The sequence below is a fragment of the Ptiloglossa arizonensis genome, chromosome 4 (assembly GCF_051014685.1).
Source record: "Ptiloglossa arizonensis isolate GNS036 chromosome 4, iyPtiAriz1_principal, whole genome shotgun sequence".
Classification (NCBI taxonomy): domain Eukaryota; kingdom Metazoa; phylum Arthropoda; class Insecta; order Hymenoptera; family Colletidae; genus Ptiloglossa; species Ptiloglossa arizonensis.
In genome coordinates, this window is record NC_135051.1 from 12,850,412 (window position 1) to 12,869,535 (window position 19,124).

A 19,124-nucleotide genomic window follows, 5' to 3' on the forward strand; every position below is an offset into this window, starting at 1 on the left:
CCTTCCCACGTAACCTGAACAATTCATTTACACACTGGATACGAATATTGAACAATTTTTAAATTTTATCTATTCATGGTTGCTCGAGAGCTGAAAGTACCTCGTAAAAAGTACTGCGTATTTTTCTGTTATAAATTTGAAACCTATGAAGGTCATAGGAATACACTAACCCCTCGTTAAAAGTCCAAATTTTTGCCCAGATAAAAGTTTCAATACTATCTTTACTTGCTATAAAGAAAGCCTGGTTAGTTGCTGTCTACAATGCTTGTTACGTGTAGAATCGAATTTCATAAAATGATGAAAATCAAAAAATTCCATCATTTTATCTTCACGAAAGCGTTATCAATGAATTGGTGAGAATTGTTTTCCAGATGAAAGTAACCCCGAAGACGAGCTAATCTTGGTTACTTTTAATTACATGTAACTGAAAGTTTTTGAGTAATGATTTCCATAACGTGTAATTAAAAACAATCGGAATTTGGTCATATTTGGACTCATTTTCGTCGGAAAGTGCTCGCCAATTTAGTAATAGTATTGTTAGAAATGCGAGGAAAAATATACAAAATTTTATTTTGCATTAATGGTTAACACACACTATTATGCATGCAACATATCTTGAAAGTTCCGGCCATTAAACACACGTAATGCAAGTTTTGGGACTTTTATCTAGGAGTTATTGCATTATTTAGACGTACATTGATTCATATTAAATATTTTCTTGAACCTCATAGGAAATATATTTACCACAAAAGTTTTCAATCAGATTTCAAACTATGGAATACATAGTATGTTAAAATAAGGCTGACATGAAATAAAAAATTTATACAATGTATATAGAACACAAATAATAATAGTAGTAAAGTTAATAGCAAAAATAATATGTGAATGTAAATAAAAGCACTTTTACAATGAGGACTGAAGTGTAGCGAGTCAAAATAATGGAGTTATGGTGATGAAATTAAAAATGTTTCAATGATAACTGTAAATTAATAGCAATTAAAATTAACAAATACATACACATAATGAGATTATAGTAGGTTCCGTTCTATTTTCAATTTTGTAGATACTATACTTCTTTCGAAGAGAAACGATTGCGTGACTTGAGGTCAAGTGGAATGACACGTAATGTTATTAGAATGAAATTAAAAAAAGAAATACGATACTCTAGAGAAATCCTATGTATTATTGTATTTTACTTCGTGGAAAAATTATATACAGAACGTGCTGTGTTTATAGTGCGAAAGTTGAGCAAAAAGATATCGTAGCACATGTGGCGTATGAATTATGAAATGGTCATAGCGGGTTGGATATACGTGACAAAGAGTTAGAACGAAATAAAAAAAATCACCTTAATATTTGAATCATAAAAGTTGCTATAAATTACATATGACTGGATCATAGAAATATTGCTTTAATAGAAGTTTAATAGTTTAGTACACGCGATAATTTAAATATAAGTATCAGTTACTACTCTCGGCTTAAAATGTTTTTCTTTTTCTTTTATGAACGTTATCTAGGATTTAAAAGTAAATTCATTATAAGTACATTATTTTGGTGAAAGTAACTAATGAATGTACCTGTCTTCGATTACTATCTTATCATAGTCATACGAAAATTATCTCTGACATTTATTTCGACGATTTGAAATAAATTCGTAGAAATGATTATAATGAATAATATTCTTTAAAGAAGTGTAATTTTACCTTACGAAGCTCAAAACGAATTAACAAATATTTCTTGACAATTTACGATTTCATTTAGTGAAATGGATCTTCAAAAGGACCAAAATCTACCAGACACTAAAGTTTCTTTATTAATCGTTTAAGCGTTAATTGCTCAGACTGTGAGAAGTTTGTACCGTGTTGTTACTGTAAGACGAAGTTAAAACTGTCAAAGAAATTGCACAGCGACAGGCAATCGAGGAAGTTGTTTCCGTTGTTCGGGAAGACGTTGCCGTGTTCGTTGTTGTTTCTTATCGAACTTATACGAACCTCAATTCTCTGTTTCTTTTTCCAGTAAAGCCACTGGTCGTACAGATTTTGACGAAGGAGCCTCGGGTTTCTCCTGACAAGAACTACGACGTGGAGTGCAGGACAAGTGGTTCTAAACCAGAAGCGAAAATTACTTGGTGGAAGGGGGACAAGCAGATTAATAAAACGGCGCAGAATGTAAGTTTTGACAAATGTAATTTATCTACAGCAATGTTTGCAAACACTCGTATAAAACATACTTTACACTGTACAGTTAATTTATAATAGCATATATTATCATGTGGTAACGAAAACGTACTACGAAATTGAACCTCCATTACACACAGCAGCTTACTCAGAGTCTCATTTTGATTGTAATAAGCAATTTACAGGGATATTTTAGAAATCAAAATTATCATAAGAATATTGATAAATATCGATTTGCAAATTTCTTTTTTTTTTTGTAAGTGGCCATTTTAAATTCATATGTCTCTAGTTGACATAGGAAATCACTTTTTATTTCGGGTAGATGCGAGAATTATGACTTGAAATTTATGCTACACTCTAGTTTGACAAAAAGTGTCGTTGAATTATACTGGACAGCTGCAGAGAATGCCTTTCGATGGTATCGATCATATTTAATGATGAGAATTTTTTCGAAAGGTTATTTCACTGTTTGGTCAGGATTTCGAATCGTATAAATTAATATATCGATATATTTCTATCATGAAAATGCAATTTATGAACGAGAACATCGCTCGATATCAGTCTCTCTAGCTGTGTCCAGTATGTTCTGTTAAACATATATAAGTTAAACGTGCGAATAAGTATTTATAACCAAGTTTCATAAAAAAGAAATATCGTATGAAAGAAATATATTCTACAATTCCTACTTATCTTTGGATGAAGAGTTATTTATTATACAGTGGTGTACTGCAATAAATTATTAATATTATTGTTATAACGTCCTTATTATGCCAATTTTAAAAAAATGTAACCACATAATACGTCATTTATCACGATCTCGTATTCTCTGCCTAAAAATAGGCACTTATTAAATATTAAACTATTTAGATCTTATTACTTAATAAACGAAACTGTTAGATAGTTCCTTCGACCTCTATTATTATTAAATATAGCATTCACTCGTTCAGTATTTAAATTGATACACACAATGCATTTTCTCGAAACCGTATGAATTCCTAGAAAGTCTTTACTTAAATTTCTTCAAAATCGACACAACATTATATATATATATATATATTTCTAATACGTATGTTCCAGACGTAAAATGCTCTGTCACTCGCGTCTGTTCACACATTTTTCTCTTTCCTGCCTCCCTACAGTAAGTTTCTCGCGTCGAGATATAAATACAATAGTAGAATTGTAACAAGAAGGTAAATAAATGGAAAAAGCAGCGACTTCCCCGAATCGATCTCTCATCTCGATTTTAATCAACTCGGGCATTGGCGCTAGGTATTCAGAGTTGCGACGAAGTGAGGCAAGTGGCAGCGTGGTTCGCCATTCGATTCTAAGGGAAATTCTTAAAGTCGGCGCACTACAAGTTTTCGAAGTTCACGGTGATTCGCCGGGTGATTGGAGCAACGAAGTTATTTCGTTTTTCCTGCCACCGGTCTCGTTCTTTCGTTTTCTTCGTTCCCGTTTTCGATCGTCTCGACCTCCGACACTTTCTTCCGAGCTGACGGACGAAGCGCACGAGTTCCACGACGAATCCACCGGCGACTCCCTTGTCCCTTTTCTCCCACGCCTCTCGATAAATTACGGAAGATCGTACCTATCCTTTTTCATTCGCGACACTGCTTTTTCCGTTGCCATATCGAAACGGTTTTCCGGAACGCCGCATCGCCGGTTAACTTCGTCTTCGTGATCGTTGAACGTTGCAAAAAGTGAACACATCCGCGACATTTCAAAGTTGATATTCCCGTTCCTCTCAAACTTTTGAATAATTTCGAATTTTATCTCGTTTCTGTCAAAGTACGGGAAAAATGAGAAGATCCTGGAAATGTGGAAATCGTGCTGGAGATTCCATCGGTTTCGATTAAAAGAAAGTTAGTTCTAGGAAACAGTACATAATGGCGTTTCTAACGGTGATTTTTATCTCTAAAGAACGTTTATTACGTTTCGGCCATCATGTTAATCCTCTTCGCACGAGACGTATAAAGTAATGCTTTCTCTATAACTAGAAAGCAAAGAGGGTATAAGAGGTGGAGGAAGGTATTTTTACTTTCCTTCCGGTTGTTTTACATTTTGTGAAAAAAAGATTGTCACTTTGCAATCGAGATTATTTATTTTTAGTTTTGACAACAGTTTGATAACGTTCGTGCGTTTATTTAGACCGAAGCTAAGAATTTTTACGTCCTCGTAAGCATTGCTTGATCGTACTCTTTTAAGCATGAATTTTCACTTTATCACAATCATTTGTCAGCGTGTACTAACATTTTTAACGTTGAAATAAATTTCAACGAACCTGCCTAGGATGTAAAAGAATCCTCCTGTATAATACAAATATTTTCTACCCAGGTATCTCGAATATTCGGGAAATTCTTTCTACTTGAGTATCTCATGGCTACAAAAATAAATACCTGGGTATTTCACATATTCGGTTTCAATTACCAGTTCTGGTACAATTTACAGTTGATCTCATATTTTGTTGCGTATAGCATGTCTCGAATCGACCTTTCCCTCTAATTAATTTTTGTGTGTAGGATTCTGGCGTGATTGAAATTGAACAAATATAATCGAAATCACTATTAGTAAGTCATTGTTTACCTTATCGTATGAGAGTCTATTCGCAGTATGGTAACTACAAACGCAGTTCAACGTCGAAAAGGAATTCTTTGTGCTGTGTAATTGAGAACGAATTCGATCGTATAATGCCCTTGTACTTTGATTTCGTTATTACGAATAATGGTATTTATTTCATTCGATAGAAATGCCTGAACATTTGACGCGCTATGCAACATATCTTTCATTAAAGTAGAGAGTGGCCGGCTCATTATACTTGAATATCTCTGTTGAAGTTAAATTGAATTAAACGCTTAAAAAAAGCCTTTTACGCTTTGAATACTGAACGTAGTCAATATCGATGGTTCTATCATCGAAAAAGGATAATAAATTCAATTTAAAAGTGATATAGGAATTTTAGGTGGACCGGGCAAATCATATAGAAAGAGCCTCTTTCAGCTAATAGCAATAAATATATTTAACAATCAACTAACTAAAATAAACTAGAATATCATTCTGATACTCTGCGACACTCTTATTAATTTTAACTTTCTAGCATTTAGACGATACGCTCTACTTTAAACTCTTTAACAGATTCTGTACCCTCGCTGGACTCTTTCAGGACCCTCTGAAGCAGAACTCTCATTGACTCTAATAAACTGCACTGCTTCTGCAAACGCACCGAAACAAACTACTCCCTTTTCGCTACGTAATTGACCCTTATCCCTACACATGTATCCACACGTATAGACACACAACCACCGCACAACTAAACATATCTGTTACATTCTTTCTTGGAAAAATTTCTCACACTCGGTGTAATGATGTACCAAATCGATGGATTTATTATGAAAATATAGTTATCTTAAAAAATCTATCATTCATTTCAAATATTTAAGCACAATATTCTAAATATAAGTTTCATTTCTATGAAAAATTTAGTGTCTTCGATCGATCAACTGTTACAGTTTATGTGCCGAAAGTATACATCTTTAAACACGTTTAAACAATCAAGGCACTCTTGCTGTCTTTAAATATGTATATCCATTCTCGTTTATAACTGTCCCGAATACATAACTACTAAATCGTTCGTTAGCGTATACTAACATTTTTAATGTTAAAGCGTACATTTAATAGCGTAATTAAAGGTCGGATGCCAAACGTATACTTTTGCAGCACAAATAGTACATATTTTGAAGTTGTTAATTCCGTGATGTATAATACACGAAGTCGCAAACCAGACGTCCATTCAAATATGCTCGGTATAATAGTAATAATTTAAACTTCCGCTACCGGATGCATATTCATACCGGAACTCGAGTTTTCTTAATGTGACCTGGTATTTTTTATTGCATATTCGGATTTTATACGAGAAAAATAACAATTTTGTCTCAAATACTTTCCCTGAAAATTCCTGTATCGAGCACTAAACAATGTTTACAGTACCAATTTCTCCAAACAATTTAGTCGTTAGATGCTGATGAAATTTATGAGAGAAATCAATTTATTTCAAAACAGTGGATCTTTGTATCTTGCAAAACGATAGTCTATTTGAACACTTATGTTGAACATTTTTTATTACATTTTCAAAATTAGTTCAATTTGTGAGAACAAATATTAGGTTGATTATATTTACTAGATATGTCATGCTACAATTTCGATATTAAATTTTTGTCGATTTATTTTCTTATTTATGAAAACATGCATTATAAAAGTTTTGTAATTTTCTTTGATAAATTTGAATTTATAATTTCAAGACACAATCATCTACCTAACAGTTATCTGCTTGATTTACACTTTCAAAGTCAGTTTATGTCCAATGACGTATTTTCGGAAAAACTGTAAATATTAATCTTTTATATTGTTTTGTGTTATTTAATTCGAATCTGCATTGAAAACACCATGTTCTATTAAAAAAAACACGACTGGTATAAGAATCCTATTTCTAGTCGCTAAAGGAAGTTCAAACTATTACCATTCGATAGAGCATATTTAAATTCAGTAACAAAGACTTTTAAGTCTTTCATCCTTTTGACACACACGTTTACTTTCGTAACGATATTTTGCTACGTATTTACGCTATACAATTTGTAATTTATCCAAAACTATTTTATTAAAAGGAGATCAGTTACCGAAACTCGACCGCAAGTATCGCCTAAAATTCGTAACAGAAAGGTTTAAAATTCACAATATAATATATGTAATATATTCCCGTTGTCAAACTGTTAATCTCATAATTTTCATTATCATAAAAGGCAAGTATGTATAACATTTCGAGTGATCACAAACGACGTGCTGTTTATTTTCTCTTACAAAAATAGTCATTGTGACACGTAAGACTAAATAATACACATTATAGATAAAAAAGAATGACGCGAAGTATATAGACGAATCGCAAAATGATAAGTCCAGTTTCACGAAATTCCTTTGAGTTTCGTATAAATTGATATGGAGATCGATGTTTCCAGACCCTCCCCCATCATACCCTGCTTGCACGGGTATTGTGAAACTTCCCGCGTAATAGTTCTCCGCTATATTTAAAATGTAACAAAAGTATTCGATCGTAGCGAAACACAAAAGATGCTTACGGCTTAAATGAAAATCGTTGAACCAACGCGGAAGAATTTCCTTTTTCCGCGTGACCGAATACAAATTGATATGAAATATAAAATGCGCGGTAAAGGTCTACATAATTGGACTCCGTGATATTTGAGGTAGCTTGAACGGTGCTGAATAAAAGAACTGATAAATACAGGAAGCTTTGGCCAAACACTCCGGAATTGTATAAAGAATCAGAGCGTTATAAAGCGAGTTACAGATGGTCTGATTTATTTTACCCAACCCTACACCCTCTCCTTCTCCTTCTCTCGAAAAAGAGCTGCACAATTTCTGCGTGGATAACTTTCGACCTCTGCACACATCCACTCGGCGTAATCGTGACGGCAGTTCGTATACAATCTCCCAGCAGGATATATCGACGGCGCTGTTGGACTGTCCGAAGTGCTTTATCGGGAAATTCGATCGCGTCGCAGCGGAGCGAACTGAAAGCGCTATGCAGCGAAGCTCACCGACGTGGAGGGGACGATAGAGGAACCGTTGGCGCAACAAGCGAGACGAAAAGTGAACGACGGAGAAAGAATACAGGGAGCCAAAGTGAAAGAACACGGTGAACCAAGGGAGAAAGAACGAGAAAGGACGAGAAAGTCGAGGGCCGGCACTCATGATGCGACATTCATCCTGACGAACCGTTACTTCCATTCATCGTATTCGCGATACCGATGCGGATACGCGTGCTTTCTCGATATGCATGCCTGGTGGCGTTATCATTAAAATGACATCGCGGAAACGGAAGGTTAGAGCGCGATAAAGAGAAACAGAAAGCTCGTGGAGGGGGTGGCGATGGGAGGGGACAGTCAACGAGTTTGCCTCTGCTCTACCCTCTTTCCTCCAATCCACCTCCATTTTCCTCAATTCCACGCCACTGCATCATAAATCCCGAAAAATCGTTAATCTCTTTTCGTCCCTTTATTTTCTCATCCCTCTTCTGTAGCAATGCGTACGACCTCCGAATTGATTTTCATATTAAACGCATGACAAATTGTTCGGGTAGTTTCGCTCGCACCGGGCCACCCCGTCAAATCTGCTTGTTGTTTCGCTGAATTTCGGAGACGTACGTTTGTAAATAATTGGAGATTTCGGGTATTAACGCTGAAAGGTACTGGATGTTTAATAAGCGATATGCTTATGAAAACGAGAAAATCGTTACCAGGATGTTGAGACCGTCGAAACTTGAATTACAGTTTGCTTCGTGAGAACGTGTTCGCGGTATCTTCAAAACTTGACACCCAGTGAAGTGGAAACCGTGATAATCTAAACGTATACGCTCCTCTCGAATACGCGTTGGTTAAGTTTCTTTCAGATTTGTTTTTATCGTTGTCGAGAACAGATCTTTCCGAGACGAGTCGCTAAAAAAGGCCAAAAATGAGTTTTCCAAGTGCTGCAAAATACTTGCACAAGTCGCCAGTTTGTCAAGAAGTGAATAGATAGGTACAAGAAAACGAAAGCTGTCGATGATTTTCCAAGTGGTGATTCAAAGTGGATTATCAGCACCAGAGAAGATAAAGTGATCCTCAGACTGTTTGCTAAAAATCCAATATTTTCGTTGCGTAAATGTTAAAACTGTATCAAAGAGGGCCTCTGACAGCAGTGAAACGTTGGTTCACAGGAGTTACATCTGTAGGGAATGGAAAGCGGCAAACAGCATCAACGTATTGGATTAGTCAATTGGTCTGATGTAATTGAAAATATGTGGTTCTTAATGGAGCACAAACTTGAAGAGAAATGTTTATTAAAATTAAAATCCTTAAAAGATCGGTATCGTCAAATATGGAGATCGTTACTTGTATCATACGCGAAAACATTGGTAGAAAGTATGCCAAGGAGATGTCAAGCTATTATTGCTAATGGAGGAGATTGAATTCGCTATTAAAGTAAGAGCGTATTAGTGTTTTATATGTATACTCGGTTTATATAAAATCTATTACGAGAAAAATCATTTACAAAAATATCAGCGACACGCTTTTGAGAGACAGACTGTACGTAAGGACAGTTTGACGCTTTAAAAAGTAAGAATACATACAATAAATAAATACCGAAGCGAAAGTAAACATTTGGTTGATACAAGTTTTCGTTCTTTAATTTACAATAGTATGAAGTATAAAAAACAGTGGTAATTTTTTGAAAAATGATCCTGGTTTACGTTTGTGACGTCATTGCTTTCAATGATTATTTTTCAGAGTAGCTTATTGGTGTGCACGATTTTAACCAAACGGGGTGAGGTGCATCAAAATTCAAAAAGTGCTACAAACTACATATAATATATTCTCTAGGGATTGACGTTTGAACAATTTGATTTTTATGAAAATTGTCAAAATGTCAACTAGTTTTATTTGAAAAGTCGAATTCAGACGACAAATTTATACGATTTTTGTTTATATTTTCCGAAAGAATTAAAATTAAAGAAAAAATTGCTACGTCATTCTTTAAAAAATGTTATAGTAAAGATATCTGCAAAATTTCAAAGTAATCGGTTAGTTAGATCTCGAGATAACTTACACACAGTTTCTGTAAATATAGTTTCGAGAAAAACGAGTTCAGTTTTCAAACAGCCTGTTATGCGTGTTCGTATCTCCAAAAATAGATTCTTTCAAAGATTGGGATCTTTCGAATTTGATTCTTAAGACGACTTCAAGCTACTATTTCAGATGAATAAAAATCGATTTTTTCAAAATTTCAAACCGTCCTCTGCCTTTAATCATACAATCGTTTGGTACACGATGTTTTTAAATAACAACTGTCGATATTATTGTTCTTTCGGCCGCCTAAAAACTTGGTAGATAAACTGTCCAGCCAAGGACACTTCCCCGTCGATGAATACCACTTTTACCTCCTTTCTTTCGGTATTATGGCAAGCCACAGCTATCTTTTATGGCATAGATGAGTGCGCTTAAACTTACGACAATAGGCTGCCAAACCTTCGAACAGTAGCAAACGTGGGACGAACGGACAAGGAGGGTACATGACAAAGGAAGAGTAAATTCACACCTTAAGGTCTTTAGCTGGCAAGTTTACTTGACTTGGACTGTAAATGTGCGTAGTACGAAGGTTCGAAAAGTTATTTTATTGTCAGGAAATTTCTCTTGTTCTGGCAATCACGTGTATTTCTACCGTCTTATTATCTTGGTCACAATAGCGATTAACATTGCGTAAACCAGTAGTCTCGACACTCACAAGTAATTCCCTCGTTAAAAGTACCTCTACATAAATATTCCACTACCCATACAAGTGACAAGGTTGGACAGGAGTTGAAGATTGCTGCACGAAAGAGTATATGCACCGATTTGCCAATCATGACACCATCTATTTTAGGAAATGATTAAATATCGAATGTTGTCCGAACTTCGAGAGTATATGTAAAGTACATGAACTTTGAATCACCGACACAGAAGTACGAATTGTTATATTTGAATTATCGATCTCATAGATCAGACAACGTTTGCCTAATATTGGGCAACGTTCGCTTTATTGGAAATGATCATTGACGTTGGCTTTACGTGAGCAACGTTCACTCTGCAAGAGTGATTAGCGACGTTTGTCTGGTAGCGATGTTGTCTCTACAGGGACGGTAGGCAACATTTGCCTTACAGAAACGATATCGATGTTTGCTACTGGAAACGCTTTAACGTTCTGAGCTGAATTGGATTCGTGTTTAAAACTAGTTTTCGACGGTACGATTGGTTTTCGAGTATTTGACACGTGTCAGTCACTGCATTGTTGCCAGCCGATCCACATCTAGTCATTGTTTCTGCTATGTTAGGCGTACTGTTAACACTGCGGTGGGTCATTACACATTTCTTAGGCACGATAACGATCAAAACTCCAAAATTTCGAATAACGAACAATGCGTTATTCCGTCATTAAAAATTACAATCTGAATTATAGAATTAAATTATATTTCATGTTGAACGAATAAAAACTTAACCGAACAACTATCTACGGAGTAAATGTTGCAAATAAATAGTTGTACAGAGCTTTTATTCGTTATCTATTATTGGAATAAAATTCTACCCTCTTTAATAATAAATGTACATAAGTAATTGACCTGATTAAATTGAATAGAGCACACTAATGTATTATATCAATATTCAGTAATCTAAGTTCATTTAAGTTTTAAAAGCAGTAATCATCCAGCAATCATCCTAGGAAATCTCCTAAGTTGCTGTGTCTTTAGATAATCGAACTGGACAAAAATTTAACTATGAGCTGTTTGTTACACTTGTTTCACGTCATAGTAGATTTATATTAATTGGCTTTTTGAATCTTCAGTAAAAATGTAACAAGACCTGTAATTGTACAAAATGTAATTGTAATGCGATCTGTGACCACAATTTGACAGAACATAGTTGACACAGAATAAAATGGACGTTCAAGGTCATTAACATACGACCCTCGCTGTTTGGTTACATTGCCACGTCATTCACAAAGGAGAAATCGATCTTGAGCGATCGATGGAGTTCGATCGGCCTATAGTCTTTGAGCTATTTTTCTGATAACACACATAACTATTTATAGGAGGTTGAAAGTTGCAGCGTACTAAGATCTATATATAGCAATGACTCGATGCTTTCCTAGAATAAATACGTGTTTCATACAAATTAATATTTAATTGTGAAAGTATAGCATAATAGTAATGACGATCTAGATTAAATTCTTGAAAACTTATTTCATGATTTGTTCCTATTTATAGAGCAATTACAAACAGTTCATAACAAACAATGTGTCTCCAGCGATGTATGCATTTTTCAATTGAGAATAGAACGATTTGCTGAGAAAATTAAATGTACGTACAGTGATACATCTATGTGAAGGTTATTGATGTTGAGTTTATATTTTATTGGCAGTATGCGCTGGAAAATAATCAGAGCCTCAGTATCCTGACTTTGGTCCCAAGCATTGATGACGATGGCAAATATCTGACGTGTCGGGCCGAGAACCCTTTTCTTCCTGACAGTGCTTTGGAGGACAAGTGGAGGCTGAACGTGCAGTATCAGCCAGTGGTTAGTCTCAAGATGGGAGAGACCTTGAATCCAGACGATATCAAAGAGGGCGATGATGTGTACTTCGAGTGCTCAGTTCGGGCTAATCCGAAAGTATACAAGCTTTCCTGGTTCAAAAATGTAAGTTTGCGTGTAATATTCGATATACAAATTCTGTGATCGGTTCACAAATGATTGTATTCGTATATTTTAAATCTGAAAAATGCATGCCATTTTGTCTCTATTTGACCCAAAACCCTTGTCTGAGATTACAACCTAGTAGGATTTTTCGAATCTATAATAAGTGTAGTATCGGATTTTCGGCGTCCGCTTAGGCTTGCTTCGAGCGTAGGCCTAAACAAGATAACGTGCGCGGTTGGACTCGAGTTGAAGTAAACATTTAGCGCCGATCGGCCCGCTAGTTTTCCTGGAAGGCACGAGTATCCTTTACAAAGGGTCTTGTGCGACGACCGAGCGTGAGAATGCATGGGGATGAAAGGAAATACATGTGGTTCGGAGAAAGTGAAGAGTGTTTAGAAAAGACGGGTGATTGGGATGGCCGAGCGTGGCCGAATGTCTGAAGTGAGAGAGACTGAGGATTGGAATGAAAGAGAATGAATGGGAATGACTATATAGAGCGCGAGAAGAACGTAGGAACACAGTATGATACAGTATGACAGAGTATGACAAAGTATGACGACGAGAGTATGTCCGAAGAGTGTGTCGCGGACGGTATGACTAAAAAGACGATAAGACGAGACAACTAAAAGACGTATCCAGCGAAACTAACCACTGACACTACATCTAACACTACCATCATTGTAATATATAATATTATTAAATATACTTTAATATACCACATCAGAGCAATAGTTATTTGGGGGCTCGTACGGGGATAAATCATTCAAAAGGATCTCTCCTCCAGAGATCCAAGTGATAAGAGGAGAGAACGAAACAACATAAGGAATCGTCATTTTAGGAATGTCGATATTTTATTTCATAAAAATAATATGACACATCATTTGAGAACTTTATGTTCCCTTTTATACATTGGAACGTTATTAAATTTCTTAGATAGAAAATATAAACGAAAAGTTCGTATAAAGTTTCGTTACTTTTACTATATCGATACATTTAATAATTATCTTAAATTTTGTATACCTTCGTAGTAGAAATAATTGAAAGAATGTTATTGTCTGAAAATACCAATTTATAAGTGTGATTCATATGCAGAAATATTTTAACCGCTTAAAGCGCACAAATACTTATTAGCATTTAGCGTTTTGTATAGAACATCTACTACTGCGGTGAAACGAAAATCTTTGTATCAAAGTGACATCGTTTGTTCCAGGGTAAAGAGTTGAAGAATAATATCACCGCAGGTATCGTCCTCAGTGATCTTTCTCTGGTTCTTCAGGGTATAACCCGATACTCTGCCGGTGATTACACTTGTCATGCTGCCAACAGTGAGGGAAAGACTGATAGTAATCCGGTGACGCTACAAATAATGTGTGAGTCTACATAACTTACGTTGCAACTTTTACAATATTTTCAAATTTTCTTTATTCTGCACTACTCTACTAATATTATTAAATATACTTACAAAGCACTATATTTACATACAGAGTAACGATCATGTGTCGCCTGAACAGATTATTTATTAATTTAAATAATTTAAGATCTAAAATGAACTTTCATATGATAAATAGTGAATGGATAATATTGCGTACAAATTTTATTATTAGAATTTGAATGTGATAGTATTTTGTTCTTTTGACATAATTTATTAGACTACTACCTCAATTTTAAATTTTCTTCAGGAAGTTCCGTCAAAAAAGTTATGGCGATTATCGTAACATATTGATCTTCATTTACAATCACGAAGAGCTTTGTTACAAGTTACTCAAGTTACTTTCTGATCTGTAATTACTCGCTACAATAAACATTAAGAATCTTGTTGTCTTTACAACAGTAAGTAAACGAAGGCCGTACTCTTTCTTCTCTTAGGAATTACAGGATTGGTAAAAACTTAAAAATGCAGTTACCAATCACTACTATTTTCAAATGTCATTCTTTTTAGAGAAATTGTTCGCGTAAATTGAATATCTGATAAGTACAATCGTATGAATATAGACACTGAAAATATATCTAATTCAAATCTAACAAAATTTAATTTTAAGGGAAATCTTATATAATCACAAAATTCAAACATGTTAGAAGACATAGGATTCGTAAGTTAACTTAATTTTAACCTCTGACTAACAATTGAATGACGAACAAATAAATGATATTTCTGTCATGTAATAAAGGAGGATGTTAAAAAATGTCCATTTTTGGCATCGTCTGGAAATACAGGATCATTCATGCAGGATCTTTTAGAGTGTCTCCCAAGGAACAAAAAATGTCCTTATCACTTTCCCGAGAAACGATGAAAAAGTTATCAGAAATGCATTTAAAGTACGAATATGACAGTCGAATTTACGTAAATTTTACATTTCGTTGTCTTCTTCTTCAGATATCTTCTATATAATATTTAACGAGTTTTTATACATCGTTTAATTAATTCGAGAACATATTGAAATTTCGTAATGAATTTCGATTAATTAACTTGTTCAACAGTTAATGGTTTCCAAGGTTCCACTACAGAGTATCGAAAGCCACGATCCTCAAGGAAAACGTCATCCGGTTAAAACTATCTTAATCGACAGTATCGAAGCGTTTTAGAAATAATTACTAAGAATCATTAATTAAAACTAATAAATCTTACTGACTAATTAATCAACGAACAAGTGAATAAAAGATAGTAATCGAACAAACTGGAAGTATATAATCATTCCTACATAGGAATAAATGCAAATCGTAAAGAATCGAAAGAAAGATATTGTAACTAAAATAATTAGATCTGTTCTTTTTTTTGGCTCTGGAATCTAACTCTTGTTTATATCTCAATCTCTCACTGTCTCGACATATCGAGAATGTGTTAAGGATCGTATGCTGCAGTTTATAAATTGCATTATAAATTGATTAACAGTTGAAGACGCTAATTGGGGCAAAAAATGCCCCAGAAATGGACATCTTCTAACATCCACCTTTGGACAAAAATATATTCCAAGGATGACCAAATCAGCTTCTCTCAAAGGAGCACAAAAACGTCTCGTTGGTCTAGTCACGTATTCCCTTTGGGTTTCTACTCGTTAATCACAAGAACAACGAAAGAGGTCGCGAATAGAATTGCAGTTTGGGGTTGATATTCCCGGACCAATTCTCTAATTTGCCAGCTCTCGCCTCGAGTCCTCGATAATTACTTAATCGATGGCAAGTGGCACCCGAGTACGCGTACTGGGAATTGGACTTGAAGGGCACTTGAACGCGATGCTGGAAAATCAGCGCGAAAGGTTGGGAAGGGTTGCTGGAGGATGAGGATCGGATAGATAGTTTTCTGTAAAACATACAGCACGAGTTATTCTATTAGAATGGTTGGTACCCCTGGTGGTAGCCCGGCGTATCTGCATCTTGTAAATGACCTAAGAGGGAAGGAAGGACTGCGATGCATATTCAATGTATGTAAAGCGTAGCTGAATATTCATGTGTAGGTGAACGCAGCCTGGCAATGTGCTAAGCCGGGCCAGAGGGCGATGGGGATGCGCAGAACTAAAGGGAACCGCGAAACCATCGTAATGTTTTAAACCCCATCCCCCGTATGCAGTGCTGACATTGGTTCCAAGCCGAGTCACTCAAGAATTTCGAAGATTGCTTCTTCCTCATCCTCGATTCGGTTAACAATTTCTGCAGCTCTATTATCGGATGAAGAAATTACAATTTTTGGTACAGCATTGGATCAGTTTATAGGAGTCCGAAATTCTTAAACTGAATTCATTGAACCTCCGGGCACTTTAAACTTTCTAATTAAAATTGTCAAACTTTTGTATACTTGAATTGTTGAAATCTTTGTAATAAGTATACAAATGTTAAATTCATTGTGCTAGCAAAATTGGAGCTTGTAGTGAATTCTTAAATTTATAAAAAATTTGAACCAATCTTAAAAGTTCGTTGTTTCAGGGTTCTTAAGCTTTCTACTAAGAATTACTTTGATAGTTTACAAAAAATGTGAAATATCAAAATGATACTTAATAAAAGTATATTTAAGTTACAAATAAATTCGACGTTTAAAATTCGTGCAGGAAAATAATCGATCAGTTCAAAAATTTGGTTTACGAGTCAAAAAATTCAGATTCTAACAAATTAGACAGTAATCCATTTTTCAAGATGTCCTTGAAGGATTTCACACATAAACTTGGACGTCGTGGAAGTCAATTTTAACGTCATTTATTAATTGTTACGATCCAAATTAACCTGTTCAGGGATCAATTATTCCATTTGAAATGAAAAAAGATTAAATTTTACTTCCTCATAAACATCTATCAATTTTGTGAAGACTTTATCGTGCCGTGTAATTGGAAAATTTAATCATAAATATTTAATTACAATTTCAAAGATTACTTTCATGTTGGAATAATTAAAATAATTGGAAAAGTAAGCGCACGTGTATTTACATATACATATGTTAGGGGGATAAGTATTCACATTTACAGAAAACTTCTCATCTAGGAAATAACTTTATTACCGTGAAAGCAATACGACTCTTTTGTAATGAATATATTTTTAATTACATTCATTGTGAACATTGAAAATTATTTTTACGTAATTATTTGTTTCAAAGTAGCTTCTTTATAAAGTAAACGCGAAAACATTTTGCAAGCATATTTTCCTTTCAACAGCTATGTAAAACAAAACACTGTTTACTTTATCGACGTTTTTAATGTGACAAATTTTTAAAATACACTTCGACATCTTCTGTTAGTAGTAAGGTTATTTTATACTTTCTAGGCAACCTTATGAAAAAGCAGGTTAATGTATTTTAATTACCAGACTTTCGATCAAGTTTTATTTTCGTTTGTGCAATATAAAGTTTCACGTGTAAAAGAAAATTTAAATATGCAAATGTATTGCACAGGGTAGGGTACATGAAATAATACGAACGTTTGTCTCAAAAGTAACTCTTTACAATGACATCATTTTGTTTTACATTGAGGAAAAAAGTTTGTTTAAATATTTAGAATTAACACCATTTGTTAACAAATTGAAAAAATAAACAATTTTATTATTAAATATATTTATTACATAAGATATTGCCTTTGTTCACATAATGGTGACAAAATTTAAATCAGCATATTTAGTCACTTTATGCGAAGTGACTAAATTATCCTTCAGAAACAAAAATTATCCTTAAAGATAAACCATTCTCTAGTTTTCCCTAAGCATACAGCTCATAAGTGTTTAAACAGCATAGATTATTTTCTGTATGAAATATAATGTTTATTTAGCGTATCATTAGCATTTTACAAAGTCTTTTACTACCAAATGAGTAAAGATGAGAAAAGAATTCTTCAAAACTTCTACTACAAAATAAATCAAGGAGTATTTATTGATTCTTATTTATGGGTATTTTCCACATATAGTTTATTAATATATCTGTTCATATTTTATACCACTCTTGTTACAACTTTTGTCATGTTCTTTCTTCGTTATTCGAAAGCATTAGCTTTCCAAACTAATTCATCTCGCAATATTTTAATTGAATTGAGGTCCAGAGATAGAGATAGGGTTAAACTATTCTCCTTAGGGTTGTTTTTCCTTTTGGCTGCTCTGAACATGACTAGCAAAGTTTCGGTGTGTGCTTTGGGTCATTTACCTCTTGGAAAACAAACCGTTCACCCAACAGGCTGTGTTCAGATGGAACATGTTCCTATAGTACACGGCTATGTACTACTTTGGTTATCTTGTCGTCTATTTTGACCAAATCACCGACTTTATCATCAAAGGTACAATACACCATTATACTCCTATTGCACCGCCTTGTTTGATCGTGGGTACCACACACGCTTTCAGCATGTTTACATCTGTCCTGAGCCAAAGATACGTTTCTCCGAACCTGTGCGTTTACAAATCGGATGAAAATAGTCTCTTCCTTGTTTCGTGTCAATTTGATATACTGCAGTCGATAAGGTGGACACTACAAAAGTGAATTGTAATGCTAATTTTAAAAAATACGAGATGTGGTACGAAAAAGATGATCCAGCCAAAATGGGTAAGTATACAAGTTCAGACCTACAATTAGGAACACATTTGCATACTTCGTTGTAATTATGTCTCTAACATCTTTACAAATTTTATTTTGGTCTCAAATTATCGACCAATCGAGAAAACTGTTTCGAATTTTTTTCTCCAAATTGTTCGATTTTACATTCTCAATTTTTCGTTCATCGATATAAATTCGGCAGATTATGAGACAAATCGAAAGTCATATTAATTTTCTCCTGCAAGGTATAATGCATTTTTACACTTGAGGTAGAAGATTTGAGTAAAATGTGCAAATAAAAATGATTTTCGATAATATTTTTATAACGTAAACTCTTAACGAAACTTTTCGTTATTTTCCATATATATTTTTTAATATTGTGAGATATAAATTTTTGTTCTGTTATAACTTATCGACTTTTTATGAGATAATAAATGTTTCGTATTTTTTTATGTTGATCTAGACTGGAAAATATAAAATTAATAATAATACGCGGTTTTAGAATTCCTCTGGAATTCAGAAATAATATTTATTAATTCGCAACCATCCATTAAATTGTAATAAATTGTAACAAAAGAAGTTATAACGTGAAAGATAAAAGAATATATACGATAAGTGACAAAAAGTTTCACGAAGGTTTTACATTATTGAAAATTAACGAAAATCATTATTTGA

General features: G+C 34.3%; 1 protein-coding gene across 1 annotated transcript in view; it reads left to right on the forward strand.

Moving 5' to 3' along the window:
• LOC143145349 (neural cell adhesion molecule 2) overlaps window positions 1-19,124 on the forward strand; it is a 261,041-nt gene that overhangs the window by 194,451 nt on the left and 47,466 nt on the right. The window contains exons 5-7 of the mRNA XM_076308653.1: window positions 2,017-2,168; window positions 12,176-12,451; window positions 13,662-13,821. Of these exons, the coding sequence (XP_076164768.1) occupies window positions 2,017-2,168; window positions 12,176-12,451; window positions 13,662-13,821 (588 nt within the window). The remainder of the gene's footprint in view (window positions 1-2,016; window positions 2,169-12,175; window positions 12,452-13,661; window positions 13,822-19,124) is intronic.